The 23,223-nt window shown below is 40.9% G+C and overlaps 1 protein-coding gene and 1 pseudogene across 7 annotated transcripts in view; one reads left to right on the top strand and one right to left on the bottom strand.

Moving 5' to 3' along the window:
• ADCY4 (adenylate cyclase 4) overlaps nt 1-18,012 on the top strand; it is a 91,901-nt gene extending 73,889 nt beyond the window's left edge. For all 7 annotated transcript variants that reach the window (XM_088469928.1, XM_088469931.1, XM_088469932.1 and 4 more), the window contains exons 16-26: nt 940-1,024; nt 2,961-3,098; nt 4,311-4,397; nt 7,250-7,434; nt 7,650-7,734; nt 12,012-12,170; nt 12,315-12,461; nt 14,449-14,556; nt 15,178-15,292; nt 15,390-15,514; nt 17,166-18,012. In XM_088469928.1, coding sequence (XP_088326054.1) covers nt 940-1,024; nt 2,961-3,098; nt 4,311-4,397; nt 7,250-7,434; nt 7,650-7,734; nt 12,012-12,170; nt 12,315-12,461; nt 14,449-14,556; nt 15,178-15,292; nt 15,390-15,514; nt 17,166-17,318 — 1,387 coding nt within the window. In that variant the 3' untranslated portion in view covers nt 17,319-18,012. The remainder of the gene's footprint in view (nt 1-939; nt 1,025-2,960; nt 3,099-4,310; nt 4,398-7,249; nt 7,435-7,649; nt 7,735-12,011; nt 12,171-12,314; nt 12,462-14,448; nt 14,557-15,177; nt 15,293-15,389; nt 15,515-17,165) is intronic.
• Nucleotides 18,013-22,301: 4,289 nt separating this feature from the next.
• LOC148526532 (5S ribosomal RNA) lies at nt 22,302-22,421 on the bottom strand (annotated as a pseudogene).
• Nucleotides 22,422-23,223: the final 802 nt, after the last annotated feature.

Genomic DNA, 23,223 nt, shown 5'->3' with positions numbered 1-23,223 from the left:
ATGGATATCTGATCTGACTGCTAATATCTGTATAATTTACAGTAGTTTGTGCATTATACCTTTTATAATGCATACATTTTATTAATGAACATTGGAATGAGGATTTCCGTACTCATAGATTATACAAATAATAGCATGGATATGTTTATTATAAAATATACTAAAAGTCATTACAATACTATCTGATTAGAAAAAGTCTTAGCATAACTTGTATATCGTATGTTTATGTAATATAGAGGGCTTAAGGAGGGTACACACCTGAAAGATATATCCGCTGATCCGGTGTTCAGAAGATATATCTTTTGATGATGGTCGTTCATACACACTGAACGTCCATCAACTATCTGGCAACCGCGGGTCCCCCTGGCAGGAAGGATGGTCGGGGCCGCGGCTGCAGCTGTGTGTGTATGGGCGGTCTGCAGACATATCTGCCCATCGGCTGTGCAGCACAGCCAATGTGATATGTCTGTGAACGGCGCAGTTCATAGACATATCGCGGGTACACACTTGCCGACGGCCAGCAGATATATTGGCCAGTCAGTTGATCGGCCAATATATTGGCCAGTGTGTACCCAGCATTAGTTTCCATAATAAATCAGCTAATATACCAGAAGTCGTAATATAAGCAGTGTATGAAATATTTTTGTTGTCACAGCTGATTACACTTTCTGTTTAATCCTTTTAGAGCCACTAATTGACTTTTCATGCATCTCCTGTCTCACATTGTGTTTGAAGAGTTCCCATTGATTTAAAACCAAAAAACACAGCACTCACGTCACACCCACACAAACAACCAGTAGCTTTGCTTTGGATACTGTTTAAATTAAATCAGTTGTAGCTGACTATTGCTACTAATCCTGATAACGTAGCTGCACCAGGATTTTAGGGAAATTCTGTAAGCATTCTATCCGTGCCCTTATATCTTTCTTCTATACCCAGGAACACAGCCCTTGGCGTCTCCTATGGCATTTCATTCTTTTTATTCCTGCTCTTCCTCTTTGCCTGCTTTGCTGGGCACCTGTCGGTAAGTACACTAGTTTCCACAGCCTGTTGGTACTATATTTGAACTATTGCTCATCTTCTAAATATACAACATTGACACTTGAAATTACGCAACATCAATTTAAATTTGTCTGCAATTAGCCATTCTCCAGCAAATAAGCCTTAACATATACATTGCCTAAATTCTCAGTGTATTGATAAGCAGCATTCTAAAAAAATTGGTAGAGCGCTCAGTGGTTACATCCACTGTGTGTACATCTCAGGCTCACTAATATTCTACACCAAACACAAAGTAATTTGTCTATATGGAAAAGTACAGTGGTTATATACATGCTGCCACAATACCAGGACCCCAATCTACTGTATTACGGCAGGATTATTACAGATGAATAATATTTTGGGAAGGGTTCTGGATGTAGGTAAGGGGATTAGAAGAACAACGGAGTGGTAAACAAGCAAATGTATTAACACCTCATAAGCACTTACAGCAAATCCAGCAACATGTACATGTATATCATAATATTTGATCTACATTGGGGAAATACACAGAGAAAATAACACATAGGGCTAGGAGGTCATTAACCTAATTTTCAAAACCTCTGTTTACAGCTTCAGTAATTATCATTACTTTACTGCATTTTAACACCCAATTACCAGCTGCTACTGTAGATGTGTTTCATGCAATGATGCCGGTATGAATAGCTTAGCATATGATAAGAGTATGTGATGTATTAAATCATTTGTTTTTAAGGGGTTTGTCCCCCTAATTGTTCCCTTCCTAATTGTGGTTAGTGCAGGCATGTGGTTCAAAGTTGAATGCAATTACTGTGGATCTCTTCTGTGTTTTAGAGCTTAATTGGTAGCTTGGAAAAGCCGAGTAATATAACACCACCATAAAGGGAGTGAGTTTTGTAATTGGGCTCAATTGGGCACTAGGTTTTTACGGCAATTATAATAAAAGAAAAAGTGGAAACCCTATTTAAATTTACTTTTTATATAACTGTAACGTGTTGGGTTATATCATTTATTTATCTTATATCTACATGACCATTTCTAGTTTTACTATGGTCTCTAAATGCCCGTTTTAAAATTGAGATTGTTTATACAGATGTGTCCACATACATCTATCCTCCATGCTCTACAAGTCGCGCCACACAATGCAGGAGTACGTGTGCTTCGGTAGCGCCCAGCGTCTTTCGTGCAACTTTTTATCTTCAAATGCGTCTTATTCACACAGTGATGCGGATAGCTAGCACAAGCAGCTTCTGCTGATTAAAATGATATGCAGCATGCTTATATTCTGAGAGCGACTACGGGTGTTACTGCATGCGAAATGCTACGTTACAGTATCAGCGGCTGTAACACTGTAACGTAGCGTTTCACATGCAGATACACCCGCAGTCACACACAGAATATAGGTAAAAAGTTGCACAAAAATACACTCGGCGCTACTGAGTCACGCCATGGCATGTCACAATTAGAAGGGCTGTTTAACACGCAAGGAGACTAGATGTATGTGGCCATATCTGTATATGCAAGATGTTTAAACATAAGAGACCTATAGGACCAGATTTAACATTGGACATAAATCCATTTTCTCCTCGTTAAAACGTAACTTGCATAACTTTCTGACACACTGCTCATGCGTACAATACACACCCATCTCAAAAGTCTTGTAGCTTGCATCCACCTGTACTTGCTGTAATATCTACATAATTGGTTCTAAGTTGCACATGCCACATATAATAAAACTGTATAGTCACTTGTTTGTACTGAAAAGCCACATTGTTACATAACTGTAAATCAGGCCATAAATGACTAATCATGTTTGCATGGGAGTCATACAGAAGGTATACATCAATGTTCCCCCTCGATTGAGATGTTATAGCACTAATGTGTTTCATGCACAATCCACTTGCTTTAATAAGGTCTATGTTGTGTATTTGTAATTCCAACAGAAATGTATCCTCAAAGGACCTCAAGTCTTGCACTGGGTTCCCTCTCTCTCCTCTGCCATCTCCAGCCGGCCCTGGTTTAGAGTGCCCTTTGGAATCCTGATAATATTCACTGTGTTATTCATGGCCGTTTTCAATTTGGTAATTATTCACGTGTGTGTGTGTGTGTGTGTGTGTGTGTGTGTGTGTGTGTGTGTGTGTGTGTGTGTGTGTGTGTGTGTGTGTGTGTGTGTGATTTGTTTTCTGTGGGTGGAGTTGGAGTATATAATCATTAATGAAGCTAAAACACACTAGGTTAGGTGAATCACCTCATATTGTATAATCTACTTTTAACTTTAAATTGTATCGAAAATATAAATGTAAATGTAAGAGAAGTACTGGTTTGTGATGGAACGATGGTTTGTGAGAGAAACCACACTATAGTAAGTTATATGGGAAACGTTTGCAGACCAAGGATTAGTTGAGACTCAGTAGAAGAAATCACTAGTGCTAGCCCCATACTATATGATCCCGTCATTTGTACAAGATACGGCCAAATGGAGATATTACTACCATTGTACATGGGTGTATGTTACTGTGGATGGAACTTATGGGCTGATAGCCATTCTCTTCCCATCTTATTTTCTAATATGCCCCATAAATTATATTATTTGGGGGCTTATTTGGGTCCCACAAACATTGCTGTGTGTGGTAATTTTTGCACACTCTATAATGATTTTGCAGCATTTATGGCCAGCGTAACTAATAAAAGCTACAATACAGAGGCCTCTTCTTCATGCAATCATTATAGACATCAGTCTGAAGAAGGGACTTCTATACCCCAAATACTGGTCCATTCTGTTGCATTAATAAGCATTAAATCGGACCTATTCTAGGAGTGCTTCAGTCTGCTGAACTAACCTGAGAAAAAAAAATAACAGTTACCTATATACAAGTAAATAATACAAAGTAGTCACAAGACATTTGAAGGGTTATTTAACATATAATTTATATAAAACTTTTGTTGAGCTAAATAAGTTGATCCCGCATCTATAGTTTTGAGCATAACAGGCCAGGCACATCTCAGTGACCGTAAACTGTGCTGATATCTGCTTGTGTGTGGCCTCAAATATAGTCATGCCCGTGAGTGATCAGATAGAAATCTATTGGATCATTTTCAAGCATGTCAGGAAATCCAGTTAGCAGATATCCCTTGTCGGCCTGTTTGTGTGTTTTAGAGCTAAAAAGTCACCTGCTACTTGTTCTCCTCACTCCATCTACCACGGCAAATCTTTGGATCAGCAGACCCTATCTAATTTTATTAGGATGATTGGTATTCAGTGACGCTTATCTGATGTATGCCTTTTCATTCAGTTTTTTGTATCAGATGACTGTCCATGGGTCTCATCGAATACATCTGTAACTCCAATCATAGACGCTCAAGGGCTGTACAGCCTGCCGGTCAGTAGATACTGTGCGGATTGTTTTGAGTAATGGTCTAGGGATATGTAAATAAAATTGTGCTTTCTCACTTGTCTACATCCCCCAGTCATTCTGTCTTGTGTCATAGAACATTACACAACACTGCTCTGTTACCATAATGCTGTTCTGTGATATTTTGTTACTTATAACACCATGGGCCGTATTCAATTTGGAGCGAAAAGCCGTTCTCGGCGAAACTTTTTCACCGATGTCATTTTCGACGATTTCATTTATCCCCGTATTCAATTTTAGCGTCTTTTCAGCGGTGCGATAACGCAATGCAGTAAAATAGGCGAAAAAGTTTCGCCTATGAATACCCGGAGGAAAAAAGTGCAGAATTGGGGTTTTGAGGTGCAGAAACCACTCCGCCCCGTTTGTACAACCCCCTTGACGCAGACTACGTAAAAACGCATAAGAAAACATAAAGGACACCCCAAAAAAGCACTTTGAAAATGTGGGCGAAAAAATTAAAAGTGGTGGTACTAATTCAAAAACCAGCGAAATAGCCTTTGGGGGGGTCTGCAAGTATGGGGGAGTTTTTTTTTTTTTTTTTTATTATTATTGCAGGTGCTTCCTGAAGGTGCGTTTTAGTGCTCACTCTAGCTCCGGCGGCAGGCAGGGTGCCAGAGCTAGAGAGGGCAACTTTGTGAGCGCGCGCATCCGGAAAAGGGGCGTGGCCATGAAAAGGGGGCGTCTCTTTCTGGGGGGCAGGGTGCTTTTTGCCCTCCAGAAGGAGGGCAGGGCGCCGCGCACCGCTAAAACAGCCTAGCGGGAACGCTACGTTTTTTAGTGCACTTTAAAGCTTGAGTTTAGTGATTTTGTACTATGCTTGCACCCATTTTTTGTACCCCAAATTTGATGGGACTACTTATTTTTTATTTTTTTTTAAATTGCAAAATGCTATTCTTCACCTCTTTCTCAAAGATTGAAAAAAGCTGCTACCGAGACCATTTAAACACCCCAAATACCTTTAGCAGGGCTATTCGGGGGTACCCATAGTCATCCCCCATGTCAGAGCATCTTTTGGGGGGTGTCAGGTGGATTTTCCCCAAAAATGACAGGACTTTTCGCTGAAATCCTTTTTGCCTGGTCCTGTTTTCGCCAATTTGAAATTGAATACGGGGATACGCGGGGTCGAGCGCAATAACTTTTCGACGGCAAAACCTCCGATGACGGCAAAAAGTCTGGCAATGGACTTTTCACTCTAAACTGAATACGGCCCCATGTATGCTATCATGTTTATCTCTCCGTATTGTTGTATGAACACTCTACATATATAACTAGGGGCCCACATTTTAAACCAAACCACATTTAATTCAGTACTTACATGCGATCCAATGCCAGGTTTGACACTTTCAGTATTAATGATTCTATTATAATTGAAGCATTTGCTCATCTTTTCAGTGTAGTGAAGGCAGGAGAAAAGTATTTCATAATTCTCAAAAAGCATTTACCTATATTCACTCTAGGTCAGGGGCTTTCTATGGCCTCCAACATCCATAGCTCTTCTGTACTGTATGACTTTTATAAATCATAATCAGCCTGTGATCCATTATTTCTAAATTTGTAGAGACCCATTTTGAATAATCTTTTGGGTTATATTGTATAGTCTTATATCCTTAATATTTCAACCATATATCCATAATTGTTATTTACTTTATTTTATTTTTTTCCATTCTTCCTGTTGACCATGTAGCACATTAATGGTCAGGGGGAAAAAAGTATGGCACATTTAATCTATGTAACCTCAGCTTGTTATCTTGCCTCGTGTCTCTTGTCTCTGTTATCTGCTGAAAGGTTGACGTTGATCAGTAGAGGCTTTAAAAAAAATATATATATATATATTTATATATATATATATATATATATATATATATATATATATAAACCATTTTAAATATAAAGGCAAGTTTGATTTTTTTAAGTGTAAAGGTCAGAATTCTACATTACGCAGGCACAGTACACACTGGTGTTTTTAATGTCGGCGCTCATGCCTAAATGTTATATTGTCATCATAACTTAAAAAGTTCATGGCTTTTAATGCTCACAGCTGATGATTATCACTTAATACACTCAGGGGGAGATGTGTCAAACCTTCGAGATAGATAAAGTGGAGAATTGCTCATAGCAACCAATCATCTCCTAGCGGTCATTTATCTGGCACAGTATTGCCAGATACTGGTTGGCTGCTATGGATTAACTCCAGTTTATCTCTCTCAAGGGTTTGCTACATCTCCCCCTCAAAGTAAAGGACTGCTCAAATATAATGTATTTCAATTGAACCGAATTTTTTAGGTAATGCTTGGACTTGTCAGCTTTGCAAAAACCATTGCATCGACTAAAAAGCTTGTGTGCAATTCTGTTATTTCATTTGGAGAAAATGAAAAGCATCCATGTAGCAAAATCCTAATAGTAGTTTAAGACATGAATGTTGCTTATGTGTCACCCTTGTCTGTCTGCCCCTCCCCTATAGATTATATTTTTAAGGTCTCACGTGCAGGGCCCTCTTCCCTCATGTACTTTTCCTTTCCTTACCTTTGCTATCATCTTTTCCCCGTTGGTATCCTTTTTGCAATTAGTGGCTCTGAACCTGTATGTTGCTCCCATCAACTAGGGTACAGGTTCAGCCATCCCAGTTTTTCTTAGATATCACTATATTTGCATAGATGTGTACATATTGACTGCCGGGTATATATAGTTTATGTCCTGTTACATTTGTACTGTACTTTGGTGCTAAATACTCTTTGTTACCACCTATAAATAAAGGACAATATGAAAAAACAACAGTATTATAAACATTATGTTGATCTTACTCGCTCTTCTCTTTCTAGTATTACATGTATTGCTGTATTCTGGGGCTCTTGGCTTGCTCTGCCTTCCTGCTCATGAACTTTGAAGTGAAGCTGATCCTACTGAGCATTGCCCTAGTGATATATAATATCATCTTCTTACACACTCACAGCTGTCTGTCTGACTATTACATGAATTGGCTCTCTGTAAAGCAGAACATTTCCAGGTATGCATGAGTCACTGTCCTTGTGGTACACTAGGCTTCTGTTCTCTGTGTGGCATTTTGGCTGTTGAACTACAATCCAAGAATAACCATAGAATAATGTGGGGCATGCTAGGAGTTCTGATTCCACACCAGCCATATTGCAAATGTTTAGTGTGGAATAGTGCTCATGTTCTTCAGATTGGTACATTTATACCTTTTGGTTCTCTCTATTATAGCATTGGAGTTCTGAAAGAGCCGAAAATTATGGGCAGCATTGCTTTGTTCATCTTCTATTTCACTCTACTGGCGCTGGCCAGACAGGTAAGTGCTTTCCAGCAAGCGGATGGAGCCTTTGGAAAGGAAGGGGTTAATTGCAGTAGGTTGTACACCCAGGGCATAACTTATGGTTTGTTTGTTTTTTTACGTTACCGCACTTGAATTTGCATTGTGCAACTGGATATGCCCATCATGATAGTGTATGAGTATGTATAGTACGTGTACCTGGAATTTAAATGGTGAAGCCATTTGTACACCATGATGAGTGGAATGCACTCCTGCAAGGCACCTTAAGTAAATGGTAATATCACGAACCTGAATCAAACCTTTTCTCCCTTTTACTTTGCTACTTGTTTAATAACAATGGAGATGGGCCATAGGAACACATGTAGATGGTACATAGATTGACTTTGCACCTAAATTGCATGTAAAGGATGCATTTTGGGCTCACCAACTAGACCATATCTCATCTGACCGATATCAATATCTCTTTCTGCACATTGTAGCTGTGCACGTCATTGTATGACCTCAAATGTGATTTTTAACTCTCGCGAAATTTCAGGCCATCCCCATGACTTTATTTGAGTAATAACAGACGTATTATCGCTTTGTTTTGTAGGATGTATTATGGAGCGTGGTGTAGCTGTCATGACTCTTTTGCCGTTAATTCCCATAAAAGTCAATTAAATTCTGCTTTTGTTTTTTAGAAACAAACATAAAATCTAGATGCTTGAAAGCGGTTTTCTTTTTTACAAGGGAAAACTTGACTTTTATATTTTTTGTACTTGAAAATGAGTATCTCCAGTTTATAACAATGTGACTGTTATTAAATTGATTGTCCACACTTGGACAACTTCCCTATACTCCCGGCCAATGTTATTAAATGGATTGTCCACACTTGGACAACTTCCCCATGCACCCGGCCAAAGTAGAACTAAAGCTTCAATATACTCTACAAGGGGATGTAGTCAGCATCCCAGCATGCGCGATGCCGACGGTCAAAATACCGGCGCCAGAATCCCAACAGCGTCGTCAGGGGCTGGCTGGCAACTTTTAGCCTGGGGGGCAAATGCATGCAGGTGGCCCTGGCAGAGGAGTAGCGTGTAGCCAAGGTGCCCGTAGCACATGCGTGCTGTGGCATCACCCCCCCCTCAAGTGTTCCAGGGAGGAGGCAGGTCCATATGGGATTAATGTAAAGTAAAAATAAAGATTAGGGGCAGCCCCCAGTAGTGGACTCCCTCCCCCCCCCAATACACACAAGTTATTGAAAAAAAACATCGCTCCCATTACCCACTGCAGGAGCCGGAAGATGAAGCGGCTCCGGCAGTGGGCGCAGCAGCAGTCAGTGAGAGTCTGACAGACTCTCATTGGCTGCCACTCAAAACAAACACACAGGTGCCGGCGCCGGCGGCTGTTTGTTTGTCAGTCACTGCGTAGCGCTGACGAACTCCATCTGGTCAGCGCTACACGCGCGGTGCAGGCTGCTGTGTCACAGAGACACAGACTGCCCGCGGCCCGTATGGCGCTGTGGCCCGGGAGGCACATGGCACCCTGCCCCCCGGCCCAGCCCGCCTCTGAGCGTCGGGATCTTGACTCCCGTATCCCATCCGCCGGCATATCTGGGGTTAGGTTTAGGGTTAGGCACTAGGGGGGAGGGTTAGGGTTGGGCACTAAGAGGGGAGAGTTAGCTTTAGGCATCGTGGAGGTAGGGGTTAAGGGTTAGCGTTTGGGAGCTTACTTTGTAGTGTCGGGATTCTGACTGTCGGGATGCCACTGTCTGTATTCTGACAGGCGGCATGCCGATCGACAGGATCCCATACCCATCCCCTTTACTAGATAGTATGACTGAAATACTGGTACGATAAGAGTAGTAGTTATATCTACAAACAGACCATTTAGGTTAATTTTAAAGATTGGACAAAATGCACTTATCCATGTTTCCAGCCTTCTTACTTGTGAGATGGAAATTGCATCTGAGATGTATCCATGCAGTTTGATAATATAGCTGTGAGAGCTCTCACATTCCCACCCCTTCCCTATTTACTACAAATAGTATTTGCCAGACAGCTGTTTTTTGCTTTTCTCGGCAAGCAGTTCTGCAAAGAAGCGGATCATTCATTTTTTCTTGTTTTAATTCTAAAGGACTAAAAGGAGCAAGAAAAAAAATAGATTATCATATTGTGAATTGGATAATAAGATGTTCAGCATTATGAGAGCCTTCTTTACAAACCGCTGATTTATAGCTGATTTCTACTTCTATGCAGAAACTCTATTATCTTTAATATTGCAATATGGAAGTACAGATAAAGCTACAGAGTATTAGGTGTTGATATATTTTTGCATATAATTGTGTTATAGTCCACCTCAGTGGATGCTACCACCTACAGTGCCTGCCTAGCCCGTCACATTTCCTAACTTGATTGAGAATGTTCATATGAACAACTCCATAGGATACGCAGCCACTACTGCCCATTATAAGAGGGATCTATCTGTCTATGTATCTATCTATCTATCTATCTATCTATCTATCTGTGCTGGGTGTGTGTGGATATATATATATATATATATCAGTCAGGTGCATAAGTATTGGGACATTGACAGAATTTTCATATTTTGGCCTCTATTCACCACCACAATGACTTTGAAATGACACAAACAAGATGTGCTTTAACTGCAGACTTTCAGATTTAATTTGAGGGTAATTACATCCAAATCAGGTGAACAGTGTAGGAATTACAACAGTTTCTATATGTGCCTCCCACTTCTTAAGGGACCAAAAGTAATGGGACAAACTAAACAATCCTAAATCTAACTTTGACTTTTTAATACTTTGTTGCAAATCCTTTGCAGGCAATTACAGCCTGAAGTCTGGAACGCATAGACATCACCAGACGCTGGGTTTCATCCCTGGTGATGCTCTGCCAGGCCTCTACTGCAAATGTCTTCAGTTCCTGCTTGTTCTTGGGGCATTTTCCCTTCAGTTTTGTCTTCATCAAGTGAAATGCATGGATTCAAGTCGGGGGATTGACTTGGCCATTGCATAACATTCCACTTTTTAGCCTTAAAAAAATCTTTGGTTGCTTTTGCAGTATGCTTCGGGTCATTGTCCATCTGCACTGTGAAGTGCCGTCCAATGAGTTCTGAAGCATTTGACTGAATATGAGCAGATAATATTGCCCAAAACACTTCAGAATTCATTCTGCTGCTTTTGTCAGCAGTCACATCATCAATAAATCCAAGGGAACCAGTTCCATTGGCAGCCATACATGCCCACGCCATGACACTACCACCACCATGCTTCACTGATGAGGTGGTTTGTTTTGAATCATGAGCAGTTCCTTTCCTTCTCCATACTCTTCTCTTCCCATCACTCTGGTACAAGTTGATCTTTGTCTCATCTGTCCATAAGATGTTGTTCCAGAACTGTAATGGCTTTTTTTGATGTTGTTTGGCAAACTCTAATCTGGTCTTCCTGTTTTTGAGGTTTACATCTTGTGGTGAACCCTCTATATTCACTCTTGTGAAGTCTTCTCTTGACTGTTGACTTCGACACGTATACACCTACCTCCTGGAGAGTGTTCTTGATTTGGCCAACTGTTGTGAAGGGGTTTTTCTTCACCAGGGAAATAATTCTTCTGTCATCCACCACAGTTGTCTTCCGGGTCTTTTGGTGTTGCTGAGCTCTCCGGTGCATTCTTTCTTTTTAAGAATGTTCCAAACAGTTGATTTGGCCACACCCTAATGTTTTTGCTATCTCTCTGATGGGTTTGTTTTGATTTTTCAGCCTAATGATGGCTTGCTTCACTGATAGTGACAGCTCTTTGGATCTCATATTGAGAGTCGACAGCAACTGATTCCAAATGCAAATGTCACACCTAGAATCAACTCCAGACCTTTTACCTGCTTAATTGATAATGAAATAACGAGGGAATAGCCCACACCTGTCCATGAAATAGCTTTTGAGTTGATAGTCCCATTACTTTTGGCCCCTTAAAAAGTGGGAGGCACATATAGAAACCGTTGTAATTCCTACACCGTTCACCTGATTTGGATGTAATTACCCTCAAATTAAATTTGAAAGTCTGCAGTTAAAACACATCTTGTTTGTTTCATTTCAAAGCCATTGTGGTGGTGAATAGAGGCCAAAATCTGAAAATTCTGTCAATGTCCCAATATTTATGCACCTGACTGTATGTATGTATGTATATATATATATATATACAATTTATTTATTTTTTAAGTTAAGCATTGCACAATGATGTAGTCATTTTCAATCCCTCTCATTTCATCATTGTCAGTCAAAATGTTATAACTGTCCATAGAATGAATTTTACTGTCGCCTTGACTTTCTGTGGAAAAGGAAGTTTAAGATGGAGCGTGAGCGTATTGAAACCATGGAGAATCTGAATCGAGTTCTGCTAGAAAACGTCCTTCCAGCTGATGTAGCGCAGCAGTTCATCGGACAGAACCTTCGGAACGAGGTAACCAGGCAACAGGATTAATTCTATAAAAGCTCAAAATGACTGTTCTTTCTGTACTACAAATATTTAACTATAATTTGTTTATGAGTTTCTGTCATTCCTCCTTAGTACATTTATATGTTAAGCATTTTTTTCCCCCTGCAGGACCTGTATTACCAGTCATATGACTGTGTCTGTGTCATGTTTGCATCAATACCTGACTTTAAAGAATTTTACACAGAATGTGATGAAAACCATGAGGGCCTGGAGTGTCTGCGTCTACTTAATGAGATAATAGCAGACTTTGATGAGGTGAGGAATAAGATGCCAATCTTAGGCTTAGCTTGTTTGTTGATAGAATAGTGATATAAAGGCATCTGGAAAGGAGATAGGAATATTTCACTTGTAAACTAAAGCTGTGATGGGTATTACATCACATCTGGCCCCTGGGCACTTTAATGGTCTGCATTTACAATAATGCGTACAATTGGAGCTATGTTTATAATAAATGTCATTTGCAGTTCCATCCTCTATACTGTATATATAAAGTATTGCTTGTATTTTATGTTCCAATTGAACTATTGATGAATATTTTAATAGTCTCCTATTCCTGTAATAGCACTTCTGCAATTAGCTGCCTAAACATTGTCACAGAATGGGAGCAACTATTGAAGCCTCCTTCTTATATTTATACTGTATTAGTGCATTAATATATGAGGAGCCTTCGTACATGACATGCAATAGATTATAAATGATTTGCTCCTCTATTCCAGTGGTTCCCAAACTTTTTCAAATCATGGCACTTTAGACTATCAGCATTTTTTCAAGGCACCCCTGTGCCACAAGTTTCTTATTGAGAAATTCAGGAAAAATGACATGAAGTAAATTGTGCTTATATGTCACCCTTAGGGTCAGTTATGTGGTGGTTGACAGGGCTGCGCTTCTTTTTGTCTACATATTTTTTAATTGGCGGCCATTAGCACTGGTTTTGCCTATCACGCTGACTAAAAATCATTTTATTTGGTACTAGACCACGAACCCGAGGCAGGGGCGTTTTAAGAGAGGAGGGGGCCCGTGTGCACTCCATGTGTGGCACCCCCTCCTCTCTCCCTGGTGGCTGGCAGCCGACTGATGCGGCTGGCCAGCCACCGGAGCATTAGTAGACTCCGGGCACTAGAGTGTGCCGGAGTCTACTACGCGTGTGCAGAAAGCCGGGAAAATGGCAGCGGCGGGCATTTTCCGGGGTTCTGCGCATGCGCAGTAGACTCCGGGCACACTCTAGTGCCCGGAGTCTACTGCGCATGCGCAGAACACCGGACAGTGGCCACGGCGGCCATTTTTCTGGTGTTCTGAGCAGCAGTGACACCTGACGCGGGACCTTGGACAGGTAAGTTTAAAATAAATATGAGTGCAGTGTGTGCGGTGCGGGGCCCCCCTGGACCCGGGGACCCGTGTGCCCCGCACACACTGCACCCATTATAGATACACCACTGACCCGAGGCACCCCTGCAAGTGCCCTGAGGCATACCAGGGTGAGAACCACTGCTCTATTCAGTTCCTGATGTAGAAGTCAATATGTGTAATTAAAACATTGCTTGTTGCATGAGCTGCTAGGAAAAGGTGCAGTATTTATTTACTAGACCCATCATTCAGCTGATAAATTATAAATCTCAGTCTACTGTCGCTGTAATCAGATGTTGGTATCTAAATCCCATTACATTGCTACTGTTCCTTCACTGCTGCTCTCATCTATTTTTTGTTTTGTTATTGTTTTGTTTTATTTTGTTTTATGCTTTTTAGAGAGGTGAAATTTATCTTCTACCTTTTTCAGACGGATGCCACCGCATCTATTGCTTAAGATGTCTGCATATCTACAAGATGCACAATGTGTTTTCTCCTCCCTTCAGTATGGCTGCTCCCTACTTGTGCTGTCACTTTCCTGTCACACTCTGCCTCTAGGTCTTTCATGTCTACTTCTGTCTTTTTACTGGTACTATTTTCTGTATTCTCTCTCTCCTTTTCCCGCCCTTTTCCTTCAGCTGTCACTTTACAGCATATTTTTATATTTTTAACCTGGGAGGCGTTAAAGATGAAGGGGGTAGTTGTGTCGGGGGTGTAGGCCAGGTTATGGGCATGAGCCATAAAATGCCCCTGGTTACTCTTCATCATGGAAGTAGGAAGTGATTTATTTAAGGGTTGCTTACTGTCCATGACTGTTGCTGATTATAGGATGGAATGATGTGTAACTGGGTTTCAGCACATACTGCATGTAAGTTGTTTTGTGTTTGTTTTTTTACAGCTACTTTCAAAACCAAAGTTCAGCAGCGTAGAGAAAATTAAGACAATTGGCAGTGCATACATGGCAGCAACAGGGCTAAATCCCACATCAGGCCAAGAAAACCCACAGGTATTATCCTTTACATCCTGCCACAGCTCTATGTATTTCTAGTGGGAGGAAGTGCTGGGCTTGTCTGCAGCTATTCCATGACCATCGTTCTATTAAGTCCTGTATCTACTTTTTTAAAATCTAATTTCACACACCCAATTTCACATGTTTTTGATGTGACAGACTCTTTGGTGATAACAAAGAATAGAGGTGGCCTATTCTATTGCTATCACGTATAGATCCAGGTTGCCTAAAACTGTTAGTGAATGCTGGCAGGCATCCTCTGTCCTTACCAAGCCTGCCTGCCTTTGAGGAGATGCCCTAATGACATCACAGGATTTGCCTGTAAAGCAGATGTGACATGCACGTTTTATTACAAATTTACAGCATACAGTTTCAAACTCTATGGCTCAATCATGGGGCAGGAAACTTAATAAAGCTGCTTCTTACCCTACTGTACCCCCAATACTATATTCATGCTCTGCAGGGAATGTCCTTCATCTTTAATATGGGATCTCCGAAACAGCCCATCTATTAGTAAGGGTAAAATTTCTAAAATTGAGAAAGATACTGCTTGTCACCACACAGATATGTCTACATGTCCAATACATGCTTTGTATGTGCCTTCTATCTCTCTGTCAGGATGGAGACAGGAATTATAATCACATAGGCATCATGGTGGAATTTGCATCTGCATTGATAGGAAAATTGGATTTAATCAATAAGCATTCATTTAACAACTTCAAGCTTCGTGTGGGTGAGTTAAACTGTGGCCATTGGTTACTGCTCATGTTGTATATGTAGGTGCATTTAGTTAGTTTTCACTGCATCATTTTCTGTTTACCTGTTTCAAGGTATTAATCATGGACCTGTGGTTGCCGGAGTTATAGGAGCCCAAAAGCCACAATATGACATCTGGGGTAACACTGTCAATGTGGCTAGTCGCATGGACAGCACTGGCATACTAGGGAAAATTCAGGTAGCCTACTACTTCATATACAAGAATATATTATGTCAGAAGTTCAGTATATGTTGACACTATCTTGGTTTTATTGGCTTGTCTTGACATTGTTATTATTTTCAGCGGCTCCAGAGGTGGGGATGCAGTGTAGTCCAAAATTCAAATAGGGGAACCACACCAACTGCCAATGGGTCCTGGACGGTGATGTTTGGCAGCATTTGGGGTGGCAGTTGGTGTCTCTCCTCTATTTGAATTTTGGACTGCGCTGTAGCCCCACCTCTGGAGTCGCACTGGTAGTATGTGAACGAGGGTTTGGTACGGTATGCTGAGACTTGGGATTCCGGTGGTCAGAATCCCTAACCTCCCCCTCCCCGCGCCCTAAACCTAACCCTCCCCCAACCCCACTACTTGCCTTCGGGATGCCGGTGCTGGGATTCTGACAGGTGACGGGATTCCGGCGACGGCATTCTGAGCACTGGAGTCCCCGCGTTCGTTGTTATGACCGCATCTCGTGAACGTAATATGTATACTAGTCAGAGAAATAAAATGACAGAGTCTCAGATTTCCAGTGTTTATGTCTATTTATGTTCAGATTGTATGTTAGAATTTGTAACTAATTAATATAACATTTGCACTATACCACAGTAACCAATCAGACACTTGCTTTCGCTGTCAAACGTGCAGTGAACAGATAAATTGCTGATAGCAATGCAAAATTTTACAGCTCAATGCAAAATGAGTAATTGAGGCATAATGCCTCTATGCAATTTAAATAGTGCTGTTATTGTACTAAAGTCTCCTTAGAACATGCTGCATTATTAAACAGTGCTTCAGTCCTATTACTGTGCTAGTGCATTCTTTTCAATTCTCTCATTATTCCAGGATGCACTTTACCAGCAATTGTTGGGACAACTGTTCTCGCTGTTTTATTTATTGTGAAACCATTACATATCTGTGTGTACAGTATATTTATATATGTAGAAGGAATATGGTGTTAGTAAAGTGTAAAATTGTACCTGATCCGGCTACTGCAAGCAGAGCTATGATCTCTCTGTTCCATGTAGGTACCTAAAAAACTTATATTTGTTTGAGTCTCTCTTAAGGTGGGTACACACTGAACAACCATCATCTGCCTGCTGCAGAGGGTCCCGGCCCCCTCCCCGCAGCTGCTGCTGTGTGTGTACAGACTGCCCGTACACACATGCCGATGGACAGATATGTCTGCAGACATATCTGTCCCATCGGCTGTGCAGCGCAGCCAATGCGATATGTCGGTGAATGACGCCGTTCAGACATATCGCTGGTACACACTGGCCAACGTGCAGCAGATATATTGGCCGATCAGTTGATAGGCCAATATATGTGTCAATGTGTACCCAGGATTAGTAAATTTGTAGCCAAGATCGAATTGCTGCTGAGTTACAGATACATTTCCCTTTAATGTGGTTGGACAGCTTTTCACACAGTGAAGGTGATTGATATTTGTACACAGAATTCAACATGGAGATAACAAACTCAATGAAATTTTGCAGCGAATTCTCAGCCCCATAAAAGGTGTTACCTGTAACAGCTGCCTGTTTCCCTCCTAATAGACACCCTCAGGTATGCTGTGTGATTACATGTATTAATAAGGTTTATTTCCTTTACATCTGTAATCCTTTTCCTTTAGGTCACTGAAGAAACCAGCAAAGTGCTTCAGAAATTGGGATATACCTGTGAACGACGAGGAGTCATTAAGGTCAAAGGCAAAGGTCAACTCTGCACCTACTTCGTTTCAACCGATATGGCACGTTCCAGTTCCCAGGGAAATGTTCTGAATTAGGTTTTGCAAAGGCAGCTGCACTTAACAGTTTGAGAAGTAATCTTTTAGACATTCTGTCTCAACTGATAGAGGAGGACAAAGCAATTGCTGAAGTGAAAAGCTCTAGTTTGTAGACTTTATCTGGAAAACTTACAGTACATTCATGACAAGACAATGCTGTTAGGAAATATGGCCAGGCATGTACAAGCGAGGCCAGCCACAGACCAGGATGGATGAATAAGACAAAATTACCCTGAGGTCTTCTTTTCAGAATGTATGAAACAGAGCAGACTCACGAAGGACTGCCACACAACACAAAATGAGAACCAAAACACCTCCGGATGTATTGTTGGATTTACAAAAACAACTTTATTGCACAGTGTTGTATATACTGTCATACAGAAAATGCTAATATTAGCAGCCTGAGACCTGCCAAAGCGCAGTGCCATGCCTCCCCCTAGTGGGGACTGCGTGCACTGCTACTTAAGAAAATATTTTATGTATTCCGTCTGTGATTCAATTCACGGATATGAAAATAACTGGAAATGTAAAAGTGATAGTGAGCGAGCTGGGACTGGCCCACAGAGTAGGAAGAAAGTGTTTTCTGTACTATAGCACAGCACTACACATACTGTAATGTAAATAGATATATTTATACACAGCAGCATCAATCCCATTGTATTTATTCATCACAATAAACTATTGTTAATAAATCCTACTTTTGTATTCTTGGAGACACCACAAAGAACAAAAATGAATAAACGTACTATGTTATTTAAGGGATAAAAAAACACATTACTACAACTGCAATTTGTCATTCAAAATTGTTTTGACCAATGCAAATAACAGTATGAAGAGACGTTTTCCCCTTGTAAGCACATATCATTTTGCATTCATTTATTTTGTGTCCACATATACTCAATAAATGAGCCCTCCCCACTTCCTTTACTCGTTTCACAGGAAAAGCATCAATCAGTTTAAGGAAATCCCAACTATATCATCTCATTTGTTTACAGTGCATTGTTGGTATACAATACTATTTACAATAAAAAATGTATTTTACTGATGTTACATTACGTATCTGTACTTCTCCCACTCTTAAGAAAATGAATAAAATCCATAGTGTCACAGGATTTGAAAAACGGTAATTGAATAGCTTCGGGCATTAAACCCGGACCTTTGGCCGCACAGTAAATACTGTGGCTAGTAATATTCACGAAAGAAAGAGTGTGAGTTACTAGTTTACTTTTGTTTCTGTGCACACAAATCATATGCATCCTGCATGTCTGCAAGACCATGACAGATGTGCAGGAAGGGTCAGCACCAGCCAAAGAGCATGAGAGTACCTGATCCAGAGGCTGGCTGCTATCTTCAAAGGGGACAGTCAATCCAACTGGGCCAGAAGGTGATGTCTATTATGTGATTAGAGGGTGGTACTATCTGCGCCCTCTGTGGTACTGTTAATGCTCACATGGCACTAGCCACACCCACACAGCGCTGAATATGAAAACAATACTGACAACACCACCACGGCTTTTCACAATACGCCGTTCATAGATTTACAGCCCCAGGCCCATGTGCCCCTTAATCTGGCCCTGTGAACAGTATAGGAATGTTAAAGGTAGTCTAGAAACAGGAGATAGTTGCCATTGTTACCTATTAAATTGATGTAGAGATTATAGAAGTTGTTATGCACGCAAACATTTTTATTTCACTGGTATATTTAGGTGGTGGAAGAAAAAAATGTTGCTTTATTTAGCGGTTAGCTCCTACAAGTCCCTTAAGGTATAAGGAATTATGCTCCAGTCTGATTTATTCTTTTTTGTGGACATGGGTGTATATATCTGTCACAGTCCTTCATGTAAGCAGCTTGTGACATCAATGCGAGTGCTCCGATTGGTCAGAACGTGGGAGCTGCTGTTCATTGACTAATCCCATTCAGTGCAAAGACCATTTCCACAAGTGACCTGTCAGTCGTGTCAGGCTCACCATTGGAGAAGTTCACTTGTTTAAGGGGTTTTTTTTTTGCTCAGCACTCTGAGCATGGTAGATTCTGGCTTCATGCCAGAATCTACTGCGCATGCGTGGGTCTCCGGGAAAATGGCGCCTGTGCCTTTTTCCCAGGGACGTCTTTTCTGCGCATGCACCGCCATTTTCCCAGTGATCTTTTGCTGTGGAGCAGCACATCCGGAGTGCGGAGAGGTAAGTATTAACTATGGGTGCAAGGTGTGCGGTGTGGGCCCCCCTGGACCCAGGGGCCTGTGTGCACCGCACCCCTTGCACCCATTATAAAGACGCCTATGCCTCAAGGCACCCCGACAGTTCAAGTTTTAGAGAGATCCATGGTTGAGGACAGGAGGTTAAATCAAGATATTAAGTCACCTGTGGTCAAGCATGGATATCCTTAAAACCTGTACTATTCGGGCAACTTGAGAACCAAGTTTGGGAACCTCTGCTCTATACCATTGTGTCGCATAGGTATGTACCTTTTGTACTCCTGACATGACGTAAACCTGAAGTATATGCTAGTGATGTGCAGAGAAATGCATCTCTAGATGTTAATATGATTTTTCTCCTTACATACACAAGGAGAATGTCATATGTTAATATGATTTTTCTCCTTACATACACATATAGGTGCACAATAGGTCCAAATATAAATGAGCCCTTAAATCTATTATACTCTAGTGCAGTGATTCCCAACTCCAGTTCTCAATGCGTGGTCTCCAGATCTCCTCACAGAATCATAAGTGAAATAATTAGCACCACTTGTGCATCTTTTAAAATGTGTCAGCCATTTGGGGTAATTGCTGCTGTCAAAAGTTGTCATTCATCCCAACTCCATAGCTTTGTCACCATTCTCTTGACTGCTGTTGAGACAGGACTAATGTCTGTTTACCTGCCACCGAGGAGAGCTGCTCATCGTTCATTAATTTGTATGTGGGGGAGGGTGTTTGACCCCTTGTCAATGACCTGCTAGGGTTGGGGACACAACCCCTCTGAGACCTGGTTTTTATCTTTGAACCTCCTGCTCAAGATGTCATCCATTTCCAAGCCTATTAGAATCATCTAAAAGTCTTCCGCATGGCAGTGCCCAATCTTTGGGTTGGACTGGGGTAGCCAACCACTGCTGAGCCTACCAACAACAGCAGTAGTGGCCGCCACCACTGGAAAGTAATTTTCTTAAATTAGTGCTGACAAAATGAACATGTCATTATATAAAAAATCATATATGTAATCTTCAGCAGACGCTTAACATTATTTTTTTTTATTGCATAAAATACAAATTGGCATTGCCTCCTGCCTTGTGTAATTAAAAGCAGAGCAGGCGAAGTGTGAGAATGTAGGGGAGGAGTGCTAAATGGCCCGCTGGTGTGGTATAATTAAAACAGAACATTGAAAGGAGGTCACTGTGTGATTAAGGGGCCTACTGTATGTACCAAGCTGTTTTACATAAAATTATGCAGAAACTCCAGTATCTGCATAATTTTATGTATTGTACCTGTGTACTAATGGCACAAATGCAGGAGATTTCACAGAAATGTCAGGCAAAGGAGAGTTACAGGGAGGGTGAGGGCAGGGACCCCGAGGGAGAGTTACAGGGAGGGTGAGGGCAGGGTTATATATATATATATATATAATATTTCTAAAGAGGTAGCATCTAGGAGGAAGGCATGTGGACAGGTACCATTATTGTGAAGTGGAATACTGGCTTGATATATATTTGTGTGTGTATGTGTATGTATTTACATATATATATATATATATATATATAAATACTGCGGCACTCCGGGAATTAACTCCATTTTATATATCCAAAAGATGCATAACCAACGTTTTGGGGTCACATGGCCCCTTTGTCAAGGTACACCTTGACAAAGGGGCCATGTGACCCCAAAACAATGGTTGTGCACCTTTTGTATATACAAAACGGAGTTAAATCCCGGAGTGCCGCAGTATTTATTTCCTTTTACCCTCTCTCCTCTGAGGGCACCCGGGTACTGGATAACTCATGGATGGGATGAGTGCTGGATCTCTCTTGGACTATATATATATATATATATATATATATATATAAATGGAAAACAGCGGCACTCACGGGGCTGGATAAAGAAGAGTCAGGTACACAATAGATGTATGTGATCGACGTTTCAGTCGGTGAGGACTTTTATCAAGAACACAGAAAGGATACAAAGTACAAACCTTTTATAGGACTGTGTAGATGTGATGAAGTGCTGCACGCGCCCATCTTGCCAGTCGCCGGATGAATGACGTCATCAGCGTGCGGCCGAACAGTCACAGTGCACGTGGTGACGTTCGGCGTGTGACGCAATGTACGATGACACTCACTTCCAGGCGTCAGCTGCAAGTCAATGGGTGGGATTATGTAAATGAGATTCATGGACACAAAGTATACCATCATTATAAGATGGACAGTACTGTGATGAATATTATAGTGCATAGCAGTGAAGTAGGAGCATCCAACTAGGTGAGCAGGATGCTAGACAAATGAAACATAAACATAAATATGGCTATGTGCATGTGATATACTGAAAACCAAAATAATAATAAATAAACAATAATACATCATAAATAATAAATAATACACTGCAATCATCAGACTATACTGTTAAACAAGTAGGTCATGTGGCATATTCTAGGGTAAGGTAATGCAAAACACTAGCATCGCATAGACTAATGAACACGTGGGGTAGGGCATATGTTAGCGTGAACATGTCTATACACTGTATATAAAGTGAATAGAACATGAGAAAATATAACATACATAAGTTATGCCCTCTATTGAGGACAAACTGAAAACGAATAAATAAGTAAACATAATAAATGTAGATGTGGGAGCATTCATAACTAGCTCAACAGGACCAATCCGGAGTGATAGCCTAAGATGTGCTGCAGGCAAGACCACGTAAAGGGTATATAAGATCATAATGACAAAACCAGGTCAAAGGAGGAGAGAAATGGTGAAAGTCCAATATTATATTAGATTTACAAAACCTGGTATTCCAAGGGAGTCACCCACCCTAGTACTAACCAGGCCAAACACTGTTTAGCTTCCAAGATCGGACGAGATCGGGCTTATCCAGTGTGAGTATGTTAGTAAATCAAGAAAAGGAAGAATGAACCATAACCTCTCTAACAGGAATCACCTAATGAATAGGTCATTGATCACTACCTCTTGGTGGTAACTTAAGCCAGAGACACGAAAGGCATAAACCAGAAAGGAATGTATACTTATCTCGACTTAAAAAGGAAGAAGAATAGGCACAAAGCACAAGATTATTAAGTGCTAACTAACGTGAAAAAGCACCAGGTAGGGAGACAACAAAATCACCATTATATCAAACAAGAGATAGAGATAGAAAGTGTCCTTAAGGCTAGACGAATGATAAAGAGGTCAAGATAAAAAGTCTATTTTAGAGAAAACAAGCAAATGATAATGTCTCATTGAGACCCAAAGGAGCAACAGTATTCATATCGTGGATCCACCGTGCCTCTAGTTGTAATAAACGTTTGTCTCTGTCACCACCTCTTCTCATTGCCCTACCCCACGTGTTCATTAGTCTATGCGATGCTAGTGTTTTGCATTACCTTACCCTAGAATATGCCACATGACCTACTTGTTTAACCAGTATAGTCTGATGATTGCAGTGTATTATTTATTATTTATGTATTATTGTTTATTTATTATTATTTTGGTTTTCAGTATATCACATGCACATAGCCATATTTATGTTTATGTTTCATTTGTCTAGCATCCTGCTCACCTAGTTGGATGCTCCTACTTCACTGCTATGCACTATAATATTCATCACAGTACTGTCCATCTTATATTGATGGTATACTTTGTGTCCATGGATCTCATTTACATAATCCCGCCCATTGACTTGCAGCTGACGCCTGGAAG

Source organism: Taudactylus pleione, unplaced genomic scaffold (assembly GCF_031769625.1).
Source record: "Taudactylus pleione unplaced genomic scaffold, aTauple2 ptg000095l, whole genome shotgun sequence".
In the NCBI taxonomy this organism is placed as follows: Eukaryota; Metazoa; Chordata; class Amphibia; order Anura; family Myobatrachidae; genus Taudactylus; species Taudactylus pleione.
The sequence above is the reverse complement of the archived record's forward strand: the minus strand, read 5'-3'. Positions and strand labels throughout refer to the sequence as shown.